The 24,043-nt window shown below is 40.8% G+C and overlaps 1 protein-coding gene across 2 annotated transcripts in view; it reads left to right on the top strand.

The window, feature by feature from the left end:
* The window catches only part of GNB4 (G protein subunit beta 4), a 58,074-nt gene that overhangs the window by 13,630 nt on the left and 20,401 nt on the right, over nt 1-24,043 (top strand). For both annotated transcript variants that reach the window (XM_044251829.1, XM_044251830.1), the window contains exons 2-5: nt 12,178-12,275; nt 20,761-20,799; nt 21,638-21,744; nt 23,685-23,748. In XM_044251829.1, the coding sequence (XP_044107764.1) occupies nt 12,219-12,275; nt 20,761-20,799; nt 21,638-21,744; nt 23,685-23,748 (267 nt within the window). In that variant the 5' untranslated portion in view covers nt 12,178-12,218. The remainder of the gene's footprint in view (nt 1-12,177; nt 12,276-20,760; nt 20,800-21,637; nt 21,745-23,684; nt 23,749-24,043) is intronic.

The raw sequence follows: 24,043 nt of genomic DNA, 5'->3' as shown, positions 1-24,043 counted from the left end.
ACCTGATAAGAATGGGAATTTTTTCCCTATGATTGTGTATTCCAACTACTATGTTTATTTTTTAAAGTATTTAGATGTTTTGTTTGAGCAGGAAAATAATATAAATGCCATTGAGGTTTTTTTAGGAAACTTTTTTTTTAAGATTTTATTTATTTGAGAGTGTGAGAGAGAGACAGCACAAGCAGCAGGGAGGTGCAGAGGTAAAGGGAGAAGCCGATTCCCCGCTGAGCAGAGTGAGTGAGTCTGATGGGGGACTCTGAGATCCCGACCTGAGCCGGATGCAGACCTTTAGCCAGCTGAGCCCCCTAGGAGCTCCTTAATGAATACATTCTTTAACCTTCCCTCAGTCAAAAGGTTTTAGATTTGTTTCCTATATCACCGAGTTCAGACCTGTGTTTCTCAGACTGTAGGAGGCAGCAGAATCGGGGGGCTTGGCTGGGAAAGGGCCTAAAATGTGCTTTTCTAGCAATTTTCTCTGTGGTACTGCTGCTGCTGGTTCCCACACTTTGGGAACCACAGATCAGGTTATTTAGTGGAATCCTGGTTAGCAACCGTGCTGCTGCTTCCCTTACACACCTGAAGGGTATAACAGTAACGAACAGGGCTTCAATCTCAGAGTCACAGCGTTGGAGTTGGGGGTTGGCCGCATGCTGGGCTGGGCCCAGTACTGCTGTCCTCCCAGGTAGGTGGAGTTTGAGAAAGGCCTTTACATAATTGCATGTTTTCTCTCCTACCCTCTTTCCCCTTTTGACTCTCTCTTCTCTCCTTACCACTCATTAGGGAGTCCTGGTCTGTATAATAGGGGGTAGGGATAGAGTCCTCTCCTTACCAACAGAAGTCTCCAGAGTTCTCAGGGAGGGATCTGCACCTCTGAAGGAGTTACGGAGAGAACAGAGGGGGTTACATGGCAGCACAACTGGGATGCTGGGGCTATGAAAATTGCAATAATCGGGGGCGCCTGGGTGGCTCAGTGGGTTAAGCCGCTGCCTTCGGCTCAGGTCATGATCTCAGGGTCCTGGGATCGAGTCCCACATCGGGCTCTCTGCTCAGCGGGGAGCCTGCTTCCTCCTCTCTCTCTCTGCCTGCCTCTCTGCCTGCTTGTGATCTCTCTCTGTCAAATAAATAAATAAAATTAAAAAAAAAGAAAATTGCAATAATCGTATTTTCTTTTTTGTTTAAAGTATTTTGTATTACATCTATTGATCCAGATACTGATAATGACCTGAGCAGTGTTTCTGGTTATATAATGTCTTTGATACTTCCCTTGCTGGGCCAAATTAGCCCTCACTTAAAGTTCCAAGGACATTTTGTGAATGTGTATCTCTGATTACCCAAACAGCCCCATAGGGTATCTCCGTGCTACTGATGTCAGCAAACTGAGACTCAGAGCAGGCAAGCAGTCCTGGGATCACGCAGTAAGGACGCTGCGAGTGAGTCAGCAAACTATTAGGTTATATGAACTCAGGTATGCGTCGTAAGCTCCATAACCTGTGGTTTCGTCATCTGTGGGATGGGGAAGATACTAGCCCCTACCTTCTGAGGTTGATTTGAAGCCATTAAATGAGTTACTGTGGAGAATTTCGAATAGTGCATGGCACAGAAGTGCGCAATGAATGCTATTTCTTGGTTGGCTGACTCCTACTAACGCCTCAGTTCTGGGCTTATCCTGACTTTGTGCCATGTGATCTTCTCTTAGGCATTACAGGTCAATAATCTCTTATCCAGAAATTGGAGATCCAAAATGCTATGCAAATGGCAGGTTTTTTTCATACATCACTTAGTGGCAAAACCTTACATGATTTGGATGCATTTTGTACGGCAACCAGGCCTGTTCTAACTTGAAACCTGCTAGTCTGTTTTTCCCCCACGTACTTGTGAATGTGCTTATGTTTTGCTACAGAAATACTCCTTGATAATATGGGGTGCTGCCCCAGGGTCCACATCTTTTTAAAATCTGAACACTGCCCAGATCCAAGCCACATCTGGTGCTAGGGCTGTGCATAATGAGATTATGGACCTGTGGGAGTATGCCCTTCAATGTCTGTTTTTCCTACTTGACTGTGAATTCCTGGGAAACTGGGGCTGGCCTTTTCATATGTAGCCTCAGGTCTTTGCGCATGATAGACATTTGTTAAATGTCCGGTGAAAGAAGGAACCATGCCACAGCATAGTGGTTAGGTGAAGGGAAACCGACTGAAGAGCGTGAGCACCTTACTTGTTTTCTAGAACACAGACAACACAGACGGCCGGCAGTTCACAAGAGGTGGAATTTTTCACTTTGGGGGGCCTTTAAGTGTTCAGTGGGATGAGAAAGTAAAAAAACCTGTATGCCTGTGCTACAGTTTCAGCAGCTTTAACTTGTATTCTTCTGGCTTATCCATTCACCGCCTGCAGTTCTAGGTTTTTAGCTAACTTCTTTGAAAGCCACATGGGAATATCTGTACGTGCAATGCTTGGGGTGTGCTTTTAAATTCCATGCTAAGAGGGGCGTCTGGGTGGCTCAGTGGGTTAAGCACCCGCCTTCAGCTCAGGTCATGATCTCAGGGTCCTGGGATCGAGCCCTGCATCAGGCTCTCTGATCAGTGGGAAGCCTGCTCCCCCCTCTCTCTCTGCCTGCCTCTCTGCCTGCTTGTGATCCCTCTCTCTGTCAAATAAATAAAATCTTCAAAAAAAAAAAAAAAAAAAGAAGCAAAAGTAAATTCCATGCTAAGAATGATTGTAAAAGCTTTAAATACCTAATTCATTATGGGTTTGCAGTTAGGTGTTTTGTGTTTTTTTTTTTTTTTATTTTTACAAAGTGTAGGAATTAACAGATTGCCAAGAGAAAGGTAGAACATTAGAGATTATAAAAACAAATTAGAATTTTTCTGATGAATAGACTTATTAAGCAAAAGTAGTTTTATGCCTAAATTTACAACCTAAAATATTCTTTCATGCTTTGTGAGCTTTCATGATCAGGATGAAAATTATTAATAGCTAAGAAATATTCATATTCCTTATTGCATATAGATGAAAATGGCTCTGTTCACTCACACAGCAGTATAATTGTATAGACTACATAATGCCTTGCTTTGGTAAAGATTCTGTGGACGTTTTAAGAAGTGGAGAGAGAAGGCTGAATTACGCAAGTGTATTTTTTTTAAATTAGTGTGAATACAGTGGCTCATTGGTTTTTTTTTATATGTGTAACTGGCACAGCTGAACTTTTAAAAAGATAACTGATATGCTGCTTTCTTCTCAACTTACAATGCTTTCATTATATGATAGAGTAATTTCAATTGTGTTAAATGAATCATTTATTCATGTTGAAAAAGAACTTAATCAAGAAGTTATGGTAACTGAAAGACACTGTGCTGATATTAAACTAATTTCTGTTAAGTTATTAGTTTAAAATTGCTTTTGTCTACAATTTCAGTACTACTTCAGAGATTGTGATGAACCGCTCCAGTATGACCTAGATTAAAAATCACCATCGGTGAAATTTCTGGACAGTTATACTGAATCCTTCTGATGTTTTTTGTTTGTGTTTTGTTCTTGGTTGTGTTTTTATGTATAACTTCAAAAAATCTTTCAAGACTTTATTTTTAAGTAATCTCTGCACCCAACGTGGGGCTTGAACTCCTGATCCTAAGATCAAGAGTCACATGGTCCACCAACTGAGCCAGCCAGGTACCCCTGTAGTTGTGGGTTTCTTGTTTTTGTTTTTGTTTTTTGTAAAGGAATGTATTGATGGCTCATCTGTATCTCGTATTCCTTTATCTTTCCCTCCTCCTAGGAGGAGAGTTTCTTAGCTAGCTGGCTGAAGATAGATTCTGGGAAATTTAAGTATTTAAGTGAATGGGGTGGGGAGAGACAGCAAAAAAACCCCAGAGAAACAATAGTGAGATACAAGGAGGATCTAGGAAGTTGGGGTCATGAAAGCCATAGTAATAAAGGGAATGAGGAGGAGAAATACCATTAGTCAGATTTAGCAGAGAAGTTTGATGAGCTGCCCTTTGAAAACAGCAGTGTGGCAGGGTGAAGACAGTCACGTTCCAGACACTCTCACACAGTTGGACTTTTGGCTAAGATCAAGTGTAGTTGGATTCAGTCCCCTCCGTGCCTCTAATTTTAGGCAAGTTATTTCACCTGTCTGAACCTCCATTTCCTTTTATTTTTACCTCATTCCACTTATTTTATGGTTCCCAGTGGACTTCAGGTGTGGTAAGAGTTAAACGGAGGCATATTAAACGTTTAAGTTTTTTTTTTTTTTTTTTTTAGCAAAAATCTATTTGGATTGGGCATACGTAGGGGCAAGATTCTTAGAGAAAGAAGCAAAGCAAGGAAATTATTTGATTAGCTATAGCTATGTGGTTGCCTTATTTGGAAAGCCTAGTTGGCTGTGATTGGTTGTCCTTGGGTTTTACAAGTTTAGGTTTGGGTTTGCTTACGTACTTTGTTAAGGTATTAGAACTGCCTAATAAACTTGTTCAGTTTATTATTATTTTTTTAAGATTTTATTTATTTATTTGAGAGAGAGAGAGAGAAAGAGAGCACAAGAAGGGGAGGGTCAGAGGGAGAAGCAGACTCCCCATGGAGCAGAGAGCCTGATGCTGGCTCCATCCCAGGACTCCAGGATCATGACCTGAGCTGAAGGCAGTAGCCCAACCAACTGAGCCACCCAGGCACTCCTCCTTGTTCAATTTAGTGCAAGAGTTAAATTAACTGTATTTATTGTGGATCCACTGTGACTCACTCTATATATTTGCTTGCTCATTGGTAACATAAACACCCATAAAGCAAACGCAGCTCAGGAATTCAACAGTTAACCATTACTTGCAGCTATTGTACTTGTGTGCTTCTTCCTTGTACTGTTTATCATTCCCTTTAAGAATATTTTGTTACATCGGTGTGCATTCTTAGTTGTTTTTGAGCTTTATAAAAAGAGTTATGCTGGTATGTGTCTTCTGGAACTTGTTCCACTCCCCCCCGCACCCCGCTCAAATAATATTTTTCAGATTACTCTAGATTGTCTGTACCTGTAGTTCATTTGTTTTCTTGTGGTATAATAATTCAGCGTGAAAGAAAACACTACAATTATCCATTCTCCCATTGGTGGGCATTGGTGTTTTATTTTTGTTTTTTGTTTTTTTTAAGATTTTATTTATTTATTTGACAGACAGAGATCACAAGCAGGCAGACAGGCAGGCAGAGAGAGGGAGAGGAGGAAGCAGGCTCCCTGCAGAGCAGAGAGCCCGATGCGGGACTCGATCCCAGGACCCTGAGATCATGACCTGAGCCGAAGGCAGCGGCTTAACCCACTGAGCCACCCAGGCACCCGGCATTGGTGTTTTAAATTTCTTGCTCTTACGAATAGTGTTATATGACTCCAACTCTTCTTTCTTTTTTCTTAAAAGACTTTATCTATTTTTTTGGCAGAAAGAGAGATCACAAGTAGGCAGAGAGGCAGGCAGGCAGGGAGGGGGAAGCAGGCTTCCCGCCAAGCAGAGAGCCTGATGCGGGGCTCGATCCTAGGACCCTGAGATCACAACCCCAGGCAGAGGCTTACCCCACTGAGTCACCCAGGTGGCCCTGAATCCAACTCTTGACACATGAGCACATATACTTGAGTTTCCTTTAGGGCTTATGTACCCAGAAATGGAATTGAATTTTATTTTTTCTAATAAACTAATAACCTTTTTATTTTCTTTTTTTTTCTTTATTTTTTTTTTAAAGATTTTATTTATTTATTTGTCAGAGAGAGAGGGAGAGAGAGCGAGCACAGGCAGACAGAGAGGCAGGCAGAGGCAGAGGGAGAAGCAGGCTCCCTGCTGAGCAAGGAGCCCGATGTGGGACTCGATTCCAGGATGCTGGGATCATGACCCGAGCCGAAGGCAGCTGCTCAACCAACTGAGCCACCCAGGCGTCCCAAACCTTTTTATTTTCTAATAAACTTTTTAAACAGTTTTATTTTATTTAAACAGTTTTATTTATTTTTCTAATAAACTTTTTTTTTAAAGATTTTATTTATTTATTTGACAGAGATCACAAGTAGGCAGAGAGTCAGGCAGAGAGAGAGGAGGAAGCAGGCTCCCTGCTGAGCAGAGAGTCCGGTGCGGGACTCAGATCCCAGGATCCTGGAATCATGACCTGAGCCTAAGGCAGAGGCTTTAACCCACTAAGCCACCCAGGCGTCCCTCTAATAAACTTTTTAAACAGTAAGCTACATACCCCACGTGGAGCTTAAACTCATGACTCCAAGATCAGGAGTGGCTGGCATGTCCTACTGAGCCAGCTGGGGGCCCCCAGAAATGGAATTGTCGTATTGAAAGATAGAGGTATCATCACCTTTGTTAGATACTGGCCAAGTTATTTTCCAACAACTTTCCTACCAGAGTGAGTTACCTTTTCCCCCAGCCTTGCCAATTCTTCTTTTTCTTTTTTCTTTTTAATTTAAGTAATCTCTGTTAGGTGTATGACCAGTGTAGATGAAAACCTTAATTTCTGCTTAGCATCGCTTCTTTTTTTGGTCATTAATTCAGGTGAAGTCTGATCATCAGTGAGAGAGTATGTTTTGGTTTACTCCCTTCATAGGTTGGGTTCTTGAGTATCTTAAACTTGAAGGAAGATTTGGAGTTCATTTATGAGGCAGTTCACCTGGCTATACCCAGTGGTAAATTTCTGTAGTGGTAGTTGACTCTTTATCTTACTGGTTTTCTTTGTCCTGCCATTACTTTCCACATTTCTCCCCCACATTCACAAAGTATTATGAACTATTTTGCCATTTTCTTGGTTTTTGTTCTTATTAACTATGGATGTAAAGGATCTAACTACAGGAGGACAAGTAGTTGGAGGACTTTGTTGCTTGCAGTCAAATAATGTGCCCCTGGAGGGGCACCTAACAGAAAACAGAGTAGGACTTCTGGGGACTCAGACATCGTGAAAAGCCCCAAAGCTGAAGGCAAAGAGACATCCATTATGCTACCCCTCCTTTCTTTTTTAGAGCTTCTGACATACGGGAACCAAATCAACCTCAAGGCTTTACTAAATAGCCCAATGGTCTGCTGCACACACACCCCAACCCAACTGTTGACAATCATTCTTAACAATATTCTCTCTATACAAACTGAGATAAGAGAAGGTCAGCCAGAGACTACCTACCACCTTCAGGTAGTCTGAATTGGAGCATGCTTTAGTTGACGGTTTGAGGCAGCCACTTACTAAACTGTACCTTATGCCACAGTATCATCCTCAGGAATCCAGAGCTTTCATAGCCCTGATACGTCCGTCCACAGACCAGGTCAGTACAGGGATTGGCCACTTCATTAGATCCTCCTTTAGACCTTCAAAACATAACTTACTAGGATTTATCTTACTTGGTTTCACCTAGGGGTATCTTGGTGGCTTCATTTTACCCTAGTCAGCTCTAGGCTTGTATGGAAGTCATTTATAATTTAGTTTGTGCTCGATGTGATCCTTATTGGTATTCTCAGCAATTGTCAGGTGGGAGGAAAAGAGCAACAGAAAGTGTGTCATCAAAATACTCTTTCTCCTTAGTGACAGAACCAATAAATTTTCCTTAAAGAGTGAAAAACAAGTTCCTCCTTTTAGCAGTAGGTCATGGAAGGTAGGGGAAGGCAGCTTTAACATTTCTTTTGAGGCATCTGGAGAAAGTTTGCAGTTCTCTCTGTCACGGAGGAAAAGTGATTTTCTCTTTACTTTTCTGAGTTCTTGGCTGAGACACCCTGCAATAAAAGATAAATGAGGAAAAACAAGTTTTTGAACATGTTTGTATCCCTCACATATACATCAGAGATTTCCAGGGAGAAAAATGTGTAACTCCCTCAGGTAGCCAAGGCACCAGCTGACAGACAGTCTCTTCAGCTCGAGGAAGAAAAACTGGCGCCTCTGGGAGTGGTGGTGGGGTAGAGGGGGACAGTCCTGGGAGGTTATCAGGCAAGGCAAGGGTAAACAAAGGTAAGGTGTGTTGGTGCAGATTTAAATCCTGCCCACTCTGTTGGTTCAGACTCTCTGGTTTAGAGTCCGTTCCTTCCTAGAACAGAAAGCAAGACACTCTGACAAGTGGAGATTTTCTTTGTAAATTTAAATTTCCATTTCAGAGGATAAGGTCTCTTGTTTTTAGTCTCTCCTGTGTCTGCTGTTTCTCTGAATAATTCTGTGCCACATCCTTAAGCCATCATTGGGATGGCATATTCTGCTACCTTTCATTTGGTACAAGCATCTCAGGGGCTCTGATTTTGCCACTAGAAACCTTTCTCAGACCCATGCCTTCTGACCACTCCCCCCATTTCCATGATGTCTGCTTTAATTTAGCTGACGGCAGCTGGACAGGAGTGAATGAAGCTTGAGAATTCAGAAGTCCCTGTGAAGAAATGGGGTCATGTATAGGCAGCTTTGTTTGAGAGTTCATAATGAAGGGTAGAAAAAGGATGGCCCCGTGATAGTGAACTGTAGAATCAAGGCATTTTTCTCTCTCTCTCTCTCTCTCTTTTTTAAAGGTAGAGACTTGGGCATGTTTAACCCTGATACAAAGTATCCACTTAAAAGTGAAAGGTTACCCACAGGTGGTGGTTTGCTAGATGAAACTGAGGACTTAAAATAGCCTGAATTGTTAACACTTGAATACCCTCACCAATCTTAGCTTTACAAGGAGCGAATGAACAAAGATTAAGTGTGCTCTTTTTTGATACCACTAAGTCTGCATATTAGAACTATTCCTAGAACTATTCCTGTCAAACACATTGTACTTGAATATCCTTTAACCTGTGGATCTAACTAAAAGTTTTTAGCAGTGTAGAGGATAAACAAGTTAAATGACCGTAAGGAAGTAAGCAGAATGCAGGACATTGAAAAGGATAAGTGGCTCATTCTGTCCGGTAAGTCAGTATTTTAGGGGGAAATAAAGCAGGCAATGGATACTTCTGGATGGAGAGATGTAGCAGACATAACCCAGTGTGTTATGTCATCTGTAATTTGATCCTAATTTGAACAAATCAGATGTAAAAAGACATTGGTGGAGTAATTAGGGAAATTTGAAAATGGACTAGGTATATTAGCCCCTGAATAATTACTGTTAATTTTGGTAGATCTATTAACGTTAATATGGTTTAATAGATAAGTGTCCTAATATTTTTGGAGATGAGTCCTGACATATTTCTTTTTTTTTTTTTAAAGATTTTATTTATTTGACAGAGACAGATCACAAGTAGGCAGAGAGGCAGGCAGAGAGAGAGAGGAGGAAGCAGGCTCCCCGCTGAGCAGAGAGCCCGATGCGGGACTCAATCCCAGGTCCCTGAGATCATGACCTGAGCCGAAGGCAGCGGCCTAACCCACTGAGCCACCCAGGCGCCCAAGTCCTGACATATTTCAGAGTGGAATGTCTTGCTGTCTGTGACTGACTTTAAAATACTTTAGGAAGTGGAGACTCCTGGATGGCTCAGTTGGTTGGTCAGGTCACGATCACAGGGTCCTGGGATTGAGCCCTGGGTTGTTGGGTTCCCTGCTTCTCCCTCTCCCCCCGCCCCTCCCCACTGCTTGTAATCCTACTCTCTGTCTCTCTCTCCAATAAATAAAATCTTTAAAAAAAATAGAAATTTTAAAAAATGAACAAAATCAAGAAAGAAATACAGCAGTAACACGAACAATTTATAAATGGTATGGTATATTATGGGTGTCCATTATATGGATTTCTCTACCTTTCTCTGTTTGAAATTTTCCCTAAAAGACTAGAACAACAGAAGAACAATGAGAACTTGAATGTTCTAGAAGAGATTATTAAGGGAAGTATAAGATTACTGGAAAGACAGTAGATAGGATTTTTTAAAAAGCTTTTATTTATTTATTTGACAGAGAGAGAAATCACAAGTAGGCAGAGAGGCAGGCAGAGAGAGCGAAGGGGAAGCAGGCTCCCCGCTGAGCAGCGAGCCCGATGCGGGGCTGGATCCCAGAACGCCGGGATCATGACCCGAACCGAAGGCAGAGGCCCCAACCCACTGAGCCACCCAGACGCCCCAGTAGATAGGATTTAAATCACAGGTGGAGGGATTGGACCAAAGGGAAGAAAAGTCAGTTCCTCTATTCCGAATGGAGGGAAAGGAGAATGTGATGAGTCTGTTACATTTGTATAGTTGTACGTATCTGTCTGGTGGTAGAAAATTGAAAGAGTTCATGTCTGATGGCTTCTGCTTTCTCTGTGATAGAGAAGGCGAGGTCATCTGTAAGAGGGTGTGAAAGGTCAGAAGCTTAAAGAGTTCAAAGGAACTGAGGTAGTTGATAGAGGGAAAGTGATGAGTAAAAAGCTATGTAGGTTGCGGGGCGGTTTTGAGGGCCCCGTTGAGATGAGTGAAATGAATTTGTAGTGTAACGACTGTGCGCTGTTTGGCTTTTTAAATCAATGTTTGGTGGCCTGAGTACTGGCCAAAAGAAAGTAAGTAGTTGAATTCATACAAGGTCGTGGTTTTTGTCTGTTGAGTGTGACAGCGTAAAAGGGTTGGGGAAATGAGGGTTCTGGCAACTCATGTGGGTAGATTGCTGGACCTTTAGATAAACAGAGAGCTGTATTATAGTAGTAAATTGGACATGGATTATTAGAATGATGTCAGTTATTCTTACTTTGTAGTTTAATACCATTCCAAGCAATCCTAATTAACTTGTTAACTTGACAAAAGAAAGTTAACCCTAATAAACAGATACTTGTACTATAGTTGAAGTGAATGAAGGATGACACCAGAAACACATTGTCTCTTATTGGAATCAGAGTCTCTCAAGTGGGAATTTGGAGTTGGGGTAGTCATTTGGACCTCTAATTTTGACCTGAGGAAATAAAAACTGGGTCTTGTGCTTGGAGAAGCAAAGAAGTTATTTTGTAGAAAGGAGAAAACAAATAGAGAAAAACAGGACAGGTAGAAGAAAAAATACTACCAGTTTTCAACTGGTTTTTTCCTGAGGTGGTAATATTCCTGCCTTTGGGTTCTGTGATTCATCCTAAAGCCTTAAAAATTTTTTTCCTTTATTTGTTAAGCTATTTCAGGTTAATTTATTGGAGAGGTGTCTTAGGTGCTAGGGATGTAGCAAAAAAATAAAGTGAACAAAGTCCCCTCCTCAAGGAGCTTACATTCTACCAGGAGAAAACCAACAACAAATAAGCAAATACATGCTAGATGGTGTTGAGTCATGAGGCAGCCACATAGGGTAAGGTGGGTGCATATGGGCTGTCAGCAAAGGTCCCTCTGAGGAGATAACATTTGAGCAAAAGTTAGCAAGCAATGAAGATAACAGGGCAAGAGCGTTTCAGGCCAAGGGGAGAGCAGGTGTAAAGACACTGAAACTAGATCCTACTTAGTGTGTTCAAAGGACATCAGAAAACCTTTGGAGTGGCTGGAGCAGAGTGAGGGGCAGCGTGGTGGATAAGGTTAGAGAGGTGTGTAAGGGATTGTGTAGGGCTCTGTAGGTCAAGGTAGACTTAGGTTTTCCTCTGAATTGGAGTGGAAAACCTTGTAAGATTCAAAGGAGAAGAAAGACGATGACTCGGTTGCTCTACTTAGGACAGAGGAGGACAGTAGAAGGGAGCCCAGGTGAGAGATGGTGGTGGCTTAGACCAAGGTAGGCAGAGTGGGGGTAATTGGGTTTAGTCAGGTCCTAGATATTTTTCTGAAGGAAGAACTGCAGGTTGTGCTGTTGGGTTACATGTAGGGTGTGAACGAAATAAGGATGACTCCCCGGTGTTTGACTTAAAGGGTTGACAGGACTTCCCATTTACTGAAACAGGGATGACCTGGGGGTGGAGTGGGGTTCGGCTTTGGAGTATGAACTCTGTGGTGCCTATTAGACATCCTAATTGGGATAAATAGGTATTATGGGTGTTGTCTGAAGTGTCATAGATGATTTCTCACTGGACTGTATTCTAGTCCTGACGGTTTGTAAATTAGGTTTGACTCTTCAACTCAGGATTTCTCTTATATCCTGGGATCACGTTCTCCGTTGGACCCTTTCAGTGAGTAATTGAGGTCTGTGTTTGCTAAGTAGGTTGTTGCCGGATCTTGGAATGGCTAGCTCGCTTGAATTTCGGAAGGATCAAAGACAAGTTGTGTGTCAGTGGTTTAAAAAGTAGGTTAATGTGTAAATGGAGCCCTGAATCTAGCCCGCTGGGTTTTTGTTTTTGTTTTTATTTTTTGACAGTTGCTTCCACTTGCTGATTTCTGAGGCAAACAAGCAGAAGGATGAGTGAGCTGGAGCAGTTGAGGCAGGAAGCCGAACAGCTACGGAATCAGATCCAGGTAAGAGCAGAGTTTCTTGTTCTGGAATTTTGACACTTCTGTTTAGTAGCAGCAATGAATAAAATGTGTTCATTATTGGATCAGTTTACAAATACTAAATGTATGAGTCTTGAAGTGGTCAGTTTGTTTTTATCATACCTCTAAAGTACTTTCTAAAAATCATTTCCTAACAAGTATCTGTATGGACTTAGGACCTCTGTGTCCCTAAGAAGTTAATACTCTATATTGCTGTGGAGAGACAAACCTAATTCTTATTCACAGACCTGGAATTGTAGCTTGGTTTTTGGTGTCCTGTGATGAGGCAGATATTATCACGTTGCAATACACTAGAAAAATCTGAATCTCTGAAATACTAGATTGCAGAAAAACATGAAAAATTATTAGTGGCATAATAAACTCATATCTGTCATCTTTTACTCTTGGAAATCAACTCAAAACAGTGAAGAACTTAAACAAATACAATTCCATCTAACCAGAAAATTAAAAGACCTTTAGAACTCCATGCCAAGAATCAAACAGTAATGCATCAAGGTCTGGGAAAACTGAGAGGGATGGTTTTTGCAAAGTGGCTAGTACTCCCTCAGCAAAACACCAGTAACCCCTCTGAACAGTGGAAACACGTTTTCCTGGACCAAGAAGATAGAGATAAAAGATGGCATGTCTATTTTCCTTCATGTTTAGGAAGCCTCTTGGTGAGCAGGGTAGAGGAAAGAGACTGGATTGTATCCTTGCTGTGCCTACTTACTGCAGAGAAAGCAAGGTTTGAAACAGTAGGGGATACACAGAACTTCAGAACAAAGCCAGGAGAATCCCTAGTGACTCGGAACACTGCTGGCTGCCCCCCACGGCCCCCTCCCCCACCTGTGAACCTTCTTCCACAAGAGCTGTTTCAGAACTCCTCTGATTTGATGACGGAAGAATCAGAAGAAAGAATCAAGCATAGGATCTATACACAGATATTACAAGAAAAGAGAGGAAAGGAACAGGAAGAACAAAGGATGGCTGAAGGACACTCACCAAAAAAATGTGGATACTGACTGGATTGAAATCCTAACAAACCAAATCTCCTTTCAGGAATTCAGGGCCATGGATGATTAAGATGCAAGTAAGAACTCTGACTTTGATAGTTTAGGTGTCTGACAAAGCTGTCAAAGGAGGGATTTATTTTGCCTGGGATGATGAGGGATGGCCTCACAGAATAATGTCTGAAGTAGATGTTGCCAGCACCAGGATGGATTCTCTGCCACCTCTGCTTCGTGTCACTTGCTGCAGAAGCTGAACAGGACTGACAGACTGGCTGAGTGCAATGTCCCATGAGCATGGCATTTAAAAAAATGTTCTCTGTATACACGAGCTTGGATTTTTCATTCTTTCTTATTTTTTTTAAATTTTGGAATACATATAAATGAGATCATATGGTATTTGTCTCTGACTTCTTTCACTTAATGCTCACAGTGTCCACCCGCGTTGTTGGAAATGGCGAGATCTATTCTTTTTATAGCTGGATAATACTCTTGTGCATGTGTACGTACCACCTAGGTTTTCTAGTTTTATGGTTTCGGGTGTTAACTTCAAGTGTTTAATCCATCTTGAGTTTATTTTTGTGTCTGGAGTAAGATAGTGGTATAGTTTCATTCTTTTGCTTGTGGTTCTCCAGTTCTCCCAACACCATGTATTAAAGAGACCATCTTTCCTCTGTTGTCATAAATTAGTAGACCATACACACACAGGTGTATTTCTGGGTTCTCTGTTCCATTGATACATGTGTCCATTTTTATGCTAATACCGTACTGTTTGATAACTGTGACTTTGTAATGTCGTTTGAAATCTGAGAGCATGATGCCTCGGGTTTTGTTCTTTTGTCTCAAAATTTCTTTGGCTACTCAGGATCTTCTGTGGTTTCATACAAAGTTTAGGAAGTAGAATGTGTATTTTTGTGGAAAACACCATTCGATTCTCGATAGGAATTGCCTTGTGTCTGTAGCTTGCTTTGGGTGGTATGGATTAACAGTATTCTTTCGATCCATGAGCCACAAAACAGCTTTCCATTGATTTTGTGTCTTCCAAGTTTCTTTTCATCTTTGTTTTAATAGTTTTCCGTGTACAGGTCTTTCACCACCTTGATTAAATTTATCCCTAGGTGTTTTATTCTTTTTGATGCACTTGTAAATGGGATTGTTTCTTGATTTCTTTCTGATAGTTTTTAGTGCATAGAAATGATACATTTTTTTTTTAGATCTTGTATATATTTTGTATGTCTTGCAGCTTTACTGAAATTTTTTTTGATAAGATTTTATTTATTTTGACAGAGACACAGCGCAAGAGAGGGAACACAAGCAGGGGGAGTGGGAGAAGCAGGTTTTCTGCTATGCAGGGAGCTTGATGTGGGGCTCAAAGCCAGGACCCTGGGATCATGACCTGAGCTGAAAGCAGACGCTTAACAACTGAGCCACCCAGGAATCCCCTGAATTTATTCCTTGTGTGTGTGTGTGTGTGTGTGTGGTCTTTACGGTTTCTTATATATAATACCATGTCATATGCAAATAGTTTTATTTCTTCCTTTCCAATTTGGATGCCTTTATTCCTTTTTCTTGCCTAATTGCCCTGCTGAGGACTTCCAGTAATATGTTGAATTACAGTGGGTAGAGTGGGCATCCTTGTCTTGTTACTGATGTCAGAGGAAGAGCTTTCAGCTTCTTATTGTTGAGTATGATGTTAGCTGTGGGCTTGTCATATAGAACTTTTATTATGTTGAGGTACACTTCCTCTATACCCATTTTTTTGAGAGTTTTCTCATAAATGAAAGTTGAATTTTGTTGAATGCCTTTCGGCATCTATTGAGATGAGTGTATAGTTTTTATCTTTCATTTTTTTAATGTACTGTATCATTGATTTGTGGATGTTGAGCCATCCTTGCATCCCTGAGATAAGTCTCACTTGATTATGGTGTGATTGTTTCAGTATACTGTTAAATTTGGTTTGCTAATAATTTGTTGAGGATTTTTACATTTTTGTTGATCAGGGGTATTGATCTGTAATTTCTTTGTGGTGTCCTTGCCTGGGGTGGTTAGCCAAATACATGGTCACATGCTAATCTCCTTAATCCTCTTAGCAACGCTTTAATGTAGGTGGTTTTGCTTTGTTTTATAGCTGAGGAAACTGATCCTCAGTGAGATGAAATAATCTGCCAAGGCAACTTGGCTTCTGAGTGCTATCTCCAGGATTCAGGCCAGGTATATGTCTGTTTTTAAAGATTTTGTTTATTTACCTGAGAGAGTGTGCGTGCATGCATGGACAAGCTGTGGGATTGGGAGGGAGAAGGAGAAGCAGACCCACTGAGCAAGGACCCAGATGCTGGGTTGGATCCCAGAACCTTGACCTCATGACCTGAGTCAAAGGCAGACACTCAGCCGACTAACCCACCCAGGTTCCTCTCAGACCAGGTATATTTTGATGCCAGAGCCCGTGTCCTCCTGCAGCCTGTGTTGTTGTCCTGTGAGTCTGGTGGCTGTTCTCTGATGATGTGCTGCTTTTTCCCCCTTCATCGCCCTTTTACAAATGGTTTCCTTTGCCTAGGGTCGTACTACCTTGGCTCCAGTTTTCCTCCCATTGACTCCTGTCTGTTGAGTCCCAGTCCTCTGAAAAGCCTCACCCGAGTCCTGTCCTTGGATTTAGTCTCCCTTCATTGGAAGACAGGCCGAATGGCGTGGTAGAAAGTGCATGGGCTTCAGCTCTTCCTAATCCTGTGGCCTTGAACAAATTTAACTTACGTGACTCTTGAACTCTTTCTTGTAAGGTGAGAATACCAGTGCCCACTATGTAGGTTTGTGGAGATCACGTGAAATGACGTGCATAGGACTTACCAGTAAATTATGGTACTTTGGGTTTGTGTTACAAGGTTGACCAGAGCTGGCCTCGTTTTATAGTTCCCTGGGGACATTTGCCTCTGCTGCTTGTACTCTAATCATTGTTCATAGCTCACCAGCGTCCCAAACACAATTGCATACATAGATGCAGGTGCTCACATTCCTCTCCCGTAATTTCAAGTGACCATGGGTATGTACAGTGCCATGTACTATACCTCTCAGTTTAATCACATCATGCTATATTTCACGGCCCTCCGCTTGTCCCCCTCACTTCTAGAATATATAATCTAACTGTATACTTCACGGTGGTATAAACACATGACATAATAGAAAGGTATGCAATCTTACGCAGTAGGATTTATTTTAAATTTAAAAAATAAAGGAAACATTCTTCTTTTATAATTGTTATTTGGAGTGAGAAATATGTCACTTTTGCACAAGGATGTCTTACATTTTGGTGGACAATATGGACTTCAGCCTTTAATTGGGAATCATTTTTTTAAAATATTTTATTTATTTATTTGACAGAGATCAGTCACAAGTAGGCAGAGAGGCAGGCAGAGAGAGGGGAAGCAGGCTCTCTGCCGAGCAGGGAGCCCAATGCAGGGCTTGATCCCAGGACCCTGAGCTCATGACCTGAGATGAAGACAGAGTCTTCATCTGAAGCCACTGAATCACACAGGTGCCCCAAACTGGGAATAATTTTATATTCATTTTATAATGGATAAGTGTCTATTATTAGAAGAATAAATCCTTCTGCATGTGAATAGAATCTTCGCATGATTTGCAAGTAACTGCTAATTGTATAATGCTTATATTCCAACGTTTTAATTTTATCAATTTGCACTATTCAGTAATTATCACTTACTGTTTAATTGTAGTACTAATATTACAAGCCTTCCATGCTATACTGTGGGCCCAGGATAGTACCTGACTTTTTTTTTTATTTGAATGACTGGGTTAAGAAAGGTGACCTAAACAAGGATAGTACCATTTTCACAAAGCTTAAAATCAGAAAACTGTTTCTAGAATTTAGTCTTTAACTCCACCACTTTTGGAACATAGATAGCTCAGGCCATCACCATCATTTCTGGAAATTCTTTTCATTGTAGGAAACTGGACTAAATTATTCTTTGCCAAATGAGGCTTCTCAACCCTCAATTTGACTAAGAATGGGAGAATTATATGTTTGTGTAACTACTTGTGAACACCCTTACATAGAAATAGTCTAAGTGTTACAAATAGGTTGAAAGGCAGCTAAAAAAGGTCATGTGTTCCATCTAGTCTTCGCTGCAGGCAGAGGCAGGCATTTTTCCTTCAGCTGACTGTGACATGCTGCCCATTTGGGGCATTTATTCAGCTACTGTGTGCTTCCTCTTTGCACAGGAGTGTGCTAAGTACAGTAGGGAAAATGTGTTGGAGAGGATAGTACCCTGACCTTTGAGATGAAAAAATTGCTTAGTAGGAAGAATTGTGCTTCTGATTTCCCCATGTTACATGAATCCTCTCAGTTTATTGAGAGATGTTTTATTGATTTAAAACATCTTGTTGCTTATTAAATGTTATTCGTTATATCGATTTGTTTCACTGTTATCTTCTTTTTGATAAGGCCTTCATTTTGTGTAAAAATTTAAGTTCTCTTTGAAAGGCTCTTCTAGAATGCTTAAACGTAAACAGCTGCTGACATGTAAGGACCTTGCTACTTACAGATATGACTCAGTATGAGCCATTTCCTATTACAAAAATTGTTTTCCTAATGTATCCTATCTTTTCTTCATTGGACCTAAAATACTCCTAATTGCATTTACACTGTACACAGATACTAAGCTTTTTAAACAAGTGCTATATATTTATAAAAATACTTCCGAAATGACCTGAGTATGCTATAAATACCCTTCCTATCACCTCAACTTCTAAATGCCAGAACAAACCAAATGGGAACTATGAACCTTTTTGCCGAAGCTTAGAAACATAGAACTCTGAATACTCTGGGCCTATTAAATCAACATAGTTCATTTTTACTCATGGAGATGCAATTTAAAATCTTTTAATCATAAACCAGAAGTATATTTGTACAGTAGAATTGAGAGTCCCTAAATGAACCCATATATCTAGGGCTGATTGATTTTTTTTCAGTGAGGATAATACGACCACTTGAGAGGGAAAAAACAATCTTTTCAACAGATGGTGCTGGGACAACTGGATACCCACATGCAAAAGAATGAATTTGGACTCCTACCTCATATCATTTATAAAAATTAACTGAGAATGGTACCTAAATATAAACGGTAACAGTGTTGAAAATTTTAGGGGTGCCTGGGTGGCACTGTCATAAGTGTCCAACTCTTGGTTTTGGCTGGAGTCATGCTCTCAGGATCCTGGGCTTGAGTCAGCTTGAGAGTCTCTCTCTCTCTCACCGCCCCTCCTGCTTCTGCTGTCTCTGTCTCTCAAATAAATAAAATCTTTAGTTACAAAATTTTTACTTTTTTTTTAAAACACAAACTGTTAACCTTTGTGGCCTTGGATTCAGCAGCAGTTTAATATGATAAGGAAAGCACAAGCAACAGAAGAAACAGATAAATCAGACTTAATTTAAATTAAAAACTTGCGTAGGGACACAATCAAAAAAATGAAAAGACAACCTACAGAATGGGAGAAAGTATTTGCCAATTATATATCTGATAAGAATCTAGTGTCCAGAATATATAAAGAGCTCCTACAACTCAACAATCATGCAGTTTAAAAAGGTGCAAAAGGGGACGCCTGGGTGGCTCAGTTGGTTAAGCAGCTGCCTTCGGCTCAGGTCATGATCCCAGCATCGTGGGATCGAGTCCCACATCGGACTCCTTGGTCAGCAGGGAGCCTGCTTCTCCCTCTGCCTCTGCCTGCCATTCTGTCTGCCTGTGCTCGCTCTCTCTCCCCCCCTCTCTCTCTGATAAATAAATAAAATCTTTAAAAAAAAAAAAAAGGGGGCAAAAGATTTGGACAATTCTCCAAAGATCTACAGATGGCCAGTAAGCTCATGTCCAGATAGATATTCCATGTGAAGAAGATGCTCACCATCACTAATCATTAAGGAAATGCAGATAAGAACTACAGTGAGATACCACTTCACAGCCATGAAAGTGGCTATTAAAAATAAGAATAGGGCACCTGGGTGGCTCAGTGGGTTAAGCTGCTGCCTTCAGCGCGGGTCATGATCTCGGGGTCCTGGGATCAAGTCCCGCATCGGGCTCTCTGCTCAGCAGGGGGCCTGCTTCCTCCTCTCTCTCTCTGCCTGCCTCTCTGCCTGCTTGTGATCTCTCTCTGTCAAATAAATAAAATCTTTAAAAAAAATAAGAATAAAGATGACAGTGTGGGTGAGGATGTGAAGAAATCAGAAAGCTCATACTGCATTCCTGGTGGGAATGTAAAATGGTACAGCTGTTGTGAAGAAAACAACTTGACACTTGATTAAAGAGTTAATTGTAGAGTTACACATCACTCACCACTCCTTGGTATATATACCCAGGTGTCGCGCCGGCGCGACAGATTGACCAGGAACATGAGGGTAAGAGGATGGTGAAAATAAATGAAGAGACAAAGAGATGGGGGCAGGAGGAGCACTGAGGAGGATGTCCAACAGTGCCAATTTTATTCCACATCTTACAGTCATTTATAAGGCAGACCACAATAGGAGGAGTAATACATCAATATCTAGTCAGATGACCGCAAGTTTCTATAACAAGTTTACATTAACTACAAGCAAACCTCATGATGCCAGGTAGTGTTGCTAATGCCATTAGCAAGACGATCAACTGGGGAGTGGGTTATGGGAAGTACAGGAACAACAAGGACCAACTAAGAATTCATGACAGTGACCACGTTGTTCCCTTCTGTAGGGAGAGCCTGTGGGAAGTCACGTAGGCAAGAGCACAGCGCATAGCACAGACCCTTTCTCCTGTCCTTAACCGCTTGTCAAGGTGTCCGGACTTTAAAGGAGACACAAGTCAGGGCCTGGTTTGATCCACGACTCCAACCATGCCGTAGCCTCCAACACCCAGGAGAACTGAAAATGTGGATGCACAACTCACAAGGGTGTTCACAGCGTCAGTATTCACAAAAGCCAAAAAGTGGAAAGAAATTAAATGTCCATCAGTTAATGGATAAACAGCATGATCCTTTCAAACAGTGGAATATTACTCAGCCATGAGAAGAAATGGAGTACTGACATTTGCTACAACATGGATGGACCCTGAAAACCTACATTAAGTGAAAGAAGCCAGACACAAAATGTCCTGTTAAAAGATTCCATGTATAGAAATGTCCAGAATGGACAAATCCATAGAAAAAAAAGTAAACTAGTGATTACCAGGGAATGAGAGGATTGGGGGGTATTGGGATTTTTTTGTACCGTTGTTTCTTCTTCTAACTTTTCTTTTTTAATGGTAACTATTCTGGAATTAGTGGTGGTGGTTTCACAAAGTTATGAATGTACTGACCACTGAATTTTAAATAAAGACTATGTGGTACAGTGAAGGTGTATTTGTATGTCTATGTTTTCAATGAAAATGGTATTTTAAGTCCTATCCAGAGATTTCCATGTTTAAATGTATTATAATCTTCTTTCTTTACTTCAGGATGCTAGGAAAGCATGTAATGATGCAACGCTTATTCAGGTAAAGTTATTTTTCTCTCCATTCATTTAAGTAATTCACGTGAAAGAACTTGATGTGGATGCAAATGATACTCAGATAGTTATTAGTATTTAATAAAAAAAAGTGAGCTCTGTATTTAAAAATATTACAGTTTGTCAGATGCTGTACATGTGCTTTTTATTTTTTTAGATTTTTTTTAAAAAGCTTTTATTTATTTGACAGAGATCACAAGTAGGCAGAGAGTCAGGCAGAGAGGGGGGTGGGAAGCAGGCTCCCTGCTGAGCAGAGAGCCCTGTACTGAGCCTCCCAGGCACCCTGTACATGTGCTTTTTAAAGCACACTTGTTTAAATAGAAGACTCTAGGGGGAAAAATATGTAGATTCGTATGTATTTTTTTAGGTAACTTCTGATTCATTTTGATATGCACTGATTTTACTTTTTTTTACATCAACTCTTAGGAAGGTTTTATTAGTTTAATATTGATAATTCTTATTAAGGAAATACTTTATGTGCTCTACTAGAGCTTGCTTTCTTATGAACAGTTAAAAGTATCCATGTTTTTACTCTTTGATCATCTACTATTTGATTTTTATCTGTGGCTTTTTTTTCCCCCTAAAGTTGGAAGGTATGTCTACTCTTAAAAGTTAATAGTCTATGATAAATATTCTCACTGGAAGGTGCGCAAATAGAAACATTCAAAGTCCCTTTTTCCTCAACTTACTGATCCTGTAATGGCTCTGGAATTATTTAAAGTACCTTCAGTTGCTATAAAGTTGTCTTCTGTCTTATGCCTCTTATTTCTGCTTTATTGTCTGAGGTATGTCTAACTTGTAAAAAATAACATACTTGTTTTCTAAAGATCACATCAAATATGGATTCTGTGGGCCGAATACAAATGCGAACGAGACGTACGTTGAGGGGTCATCTAGCTAAGATCTATGCTATGCACTGGGGATATGATTCAAGGTTTGTACCTGCATTTTTTTTTAAAAGATTTTATTTATTTATTTGACAGACAGAGATCACAAGTAGGCAGAGAGGCAGGCAGAGAGAGAGAGAGAGGAGGAAGCAGGCTCCCTGCTGAGCGGAGAGCCCGACGTGGGGCTCGATCCCAGGACCCTGGGATCATGACCTGAGCCGAAGGCAGAGGCTTTAACCCACTGAGCCACCCAGGCGCCCCTGTACCTGCATTTTTTTTTTTAAAGATTTTATTTATTTATTTGACAGAGAGAGCACAAGTAGGCAGAGAGGCAGGCAGAGAGAGAGGAGGAAGCAGGCTCCCCGCCAAGCAGAGAGCCCGATGCAGGGCTCCATCCCAGGACCCTGGAATCATGACCTGAGCCAAAGGCAGAGGCTTTAACCCACTGAACCACCCAGGCGCCCTGCATTTTTTTTTTTAAGAGATGCTGAGAGACAGCGGTAGGAGAAAGGTGGGGAGAGGAGAGAGAATCTCAAGCAGACTCTGCACTGACCATGGAGCCCAAGGCAGGTATCAGTCCTGGGATCATTACCTGAGCCAAAGGCAGACGTCTAACCGCCTAACCAACTGAGTCACCCAGGTGCCTGCGCCAGCTGATTTTTAAAGAATGTATTTCAGGGTACGTGGGTGGCTCAGGGAGTTAAGTGTCCGACTCTTGATCTCAGCTCAGGTCTTGATCTCAGGATTGTGAGCTCAAGAAAATTGTTGCCACTGCTATATAAATTCCTGCTAATGTCATTTGCCTATAGGGAAGGGATCCAGATGGCTTGGTGACAGGGAGGGGAATGTGACTTTTTTCCCCACTGCATAGCTTTTTTAAAAATTGTATTTATTTACTTGACAGACAGATCACAAGTAGGCAGAGAGGCAGGCAGGGAGAGAGAGGGAAGCAGGCTCCCCCCTGAGCAGAGAGCCCGATGCAGGGCTCGATCCCAGGACTCTCAGATTGTGACCGAGCCAAAGGCAGAGGCTTTAACCACTAAGCCACTCAGGTGCCCCTAGATAGCTTTTTTATATCTTTTGAATTTTATATCCTAGTGAAAATGTCCAAAGCAAAACAAAAAGTTACAGTTAACTAATAGTTGTTTAGTTAAGAGTTCATATTTAACCAGCAAACAATGCTTTCTGCTGTTCAGGCCCAGTCCTCTTTTCTCAGCAGTTACACCCATTTCTCACACACTGTGTGCAAGTGGAAAATTCACAGTTCCTGAAACACGTGCTGTATTTTTCTCCTTGTCAATGAACATATCCTGCTCACAGAATGTGGACTTTTACCTTGAGCTTACAGGATTCCATTTTTCAGTATGCGTTCTTTTTGGCAAGACTCAACAACAGCATTGATTTTTATACCACCCCTCTGACAACTTCCACTTACTTAACTTACTGTAAACTTGTTGTAAATGCCTTCTCTCTGCCAGATGGTAGAGGCCTCAAAGGCAGGAGGCATATATATCCTGCATCATATCCAGAAAGGCTGCCTTGCCTTCACAGGCTCCCAGTTCAGATTTTTAGAGGGAGGGAGATACGTTTTTAAGGTTATATGTACACTGTTGTCATTAAGCCTAAGTCAGTAAATAATGAACCAGTCAGCTATTAGCTATTAGAATCTTGAATAAGAACTAGAATGTTGCCACCATAAAAAGTTTAATCATTTTTTAAGAAAAGTTGAATTAATAACCAGAGACATTTTTAGTAAAAATGTTTAAATTTAGTAAAATGTTTAAATTTTGCTAAATTATGTGTCCTACTGAAAGCTTTTGGCATACAGAAAAAAATTTATTTTTTTAAGTTGGGAAGATAATTTTCTGGTATTAAGTTTTTAATTAGAAAAATATTTTTTTCTTAACTATTCTGTAGTAATGCAGTGGATGACTAATTTAAGCTACTTTTTTCCTCTGTCAAAATATTTTTGTGTTTTTTCCTCTAGGCTACTAGTCAGTGCTTCCCAAGATGGAAAATTAATTATTTGGGATAGCTATACAACAAATAAGGTAGGATATCTTAGTCATTCTCTTTAATCTTTTATTTGGTCTGGTGTCCACCAGTGCTTTCCTTTATTCAGTTATTTCAAACTTAAATTTCCTTCAAAGATAAAATTACTCCATTTATTTTACTCTAGATCCTCTGTTTGGGCCTAGTATTTGCTTTTAATAATTAAGCCCTTTTATGTTCCTAAGGACAGTGGTAGGACTATCATTCAGTGTATTTTACTTGAGTCTCCTACTTTGTATTTTAGTATTAGAAAAGGGTGTGCATTAGTTTTACACACGGATGGTTTATTTTCTT

This window comes from Neovison vison, chromosome 6 (assembly GCF_020171115.1).
Source record: "Neovison vison isolate M4711 chromosome 6, ASM_NN_V1, whole genome shotgun sequence".
In the NCBI taxonomy this organism is placed as follows: Eukaryota; Metazoa; Chordata; class Mammalia; order Carnivora; family Mustelidae; genus Neogale; species Neogale vison.
Note: the sequence above shows the minus strand (reverse complement) of the source record. Positions and strands in the feature narration are given on the sequence as shown.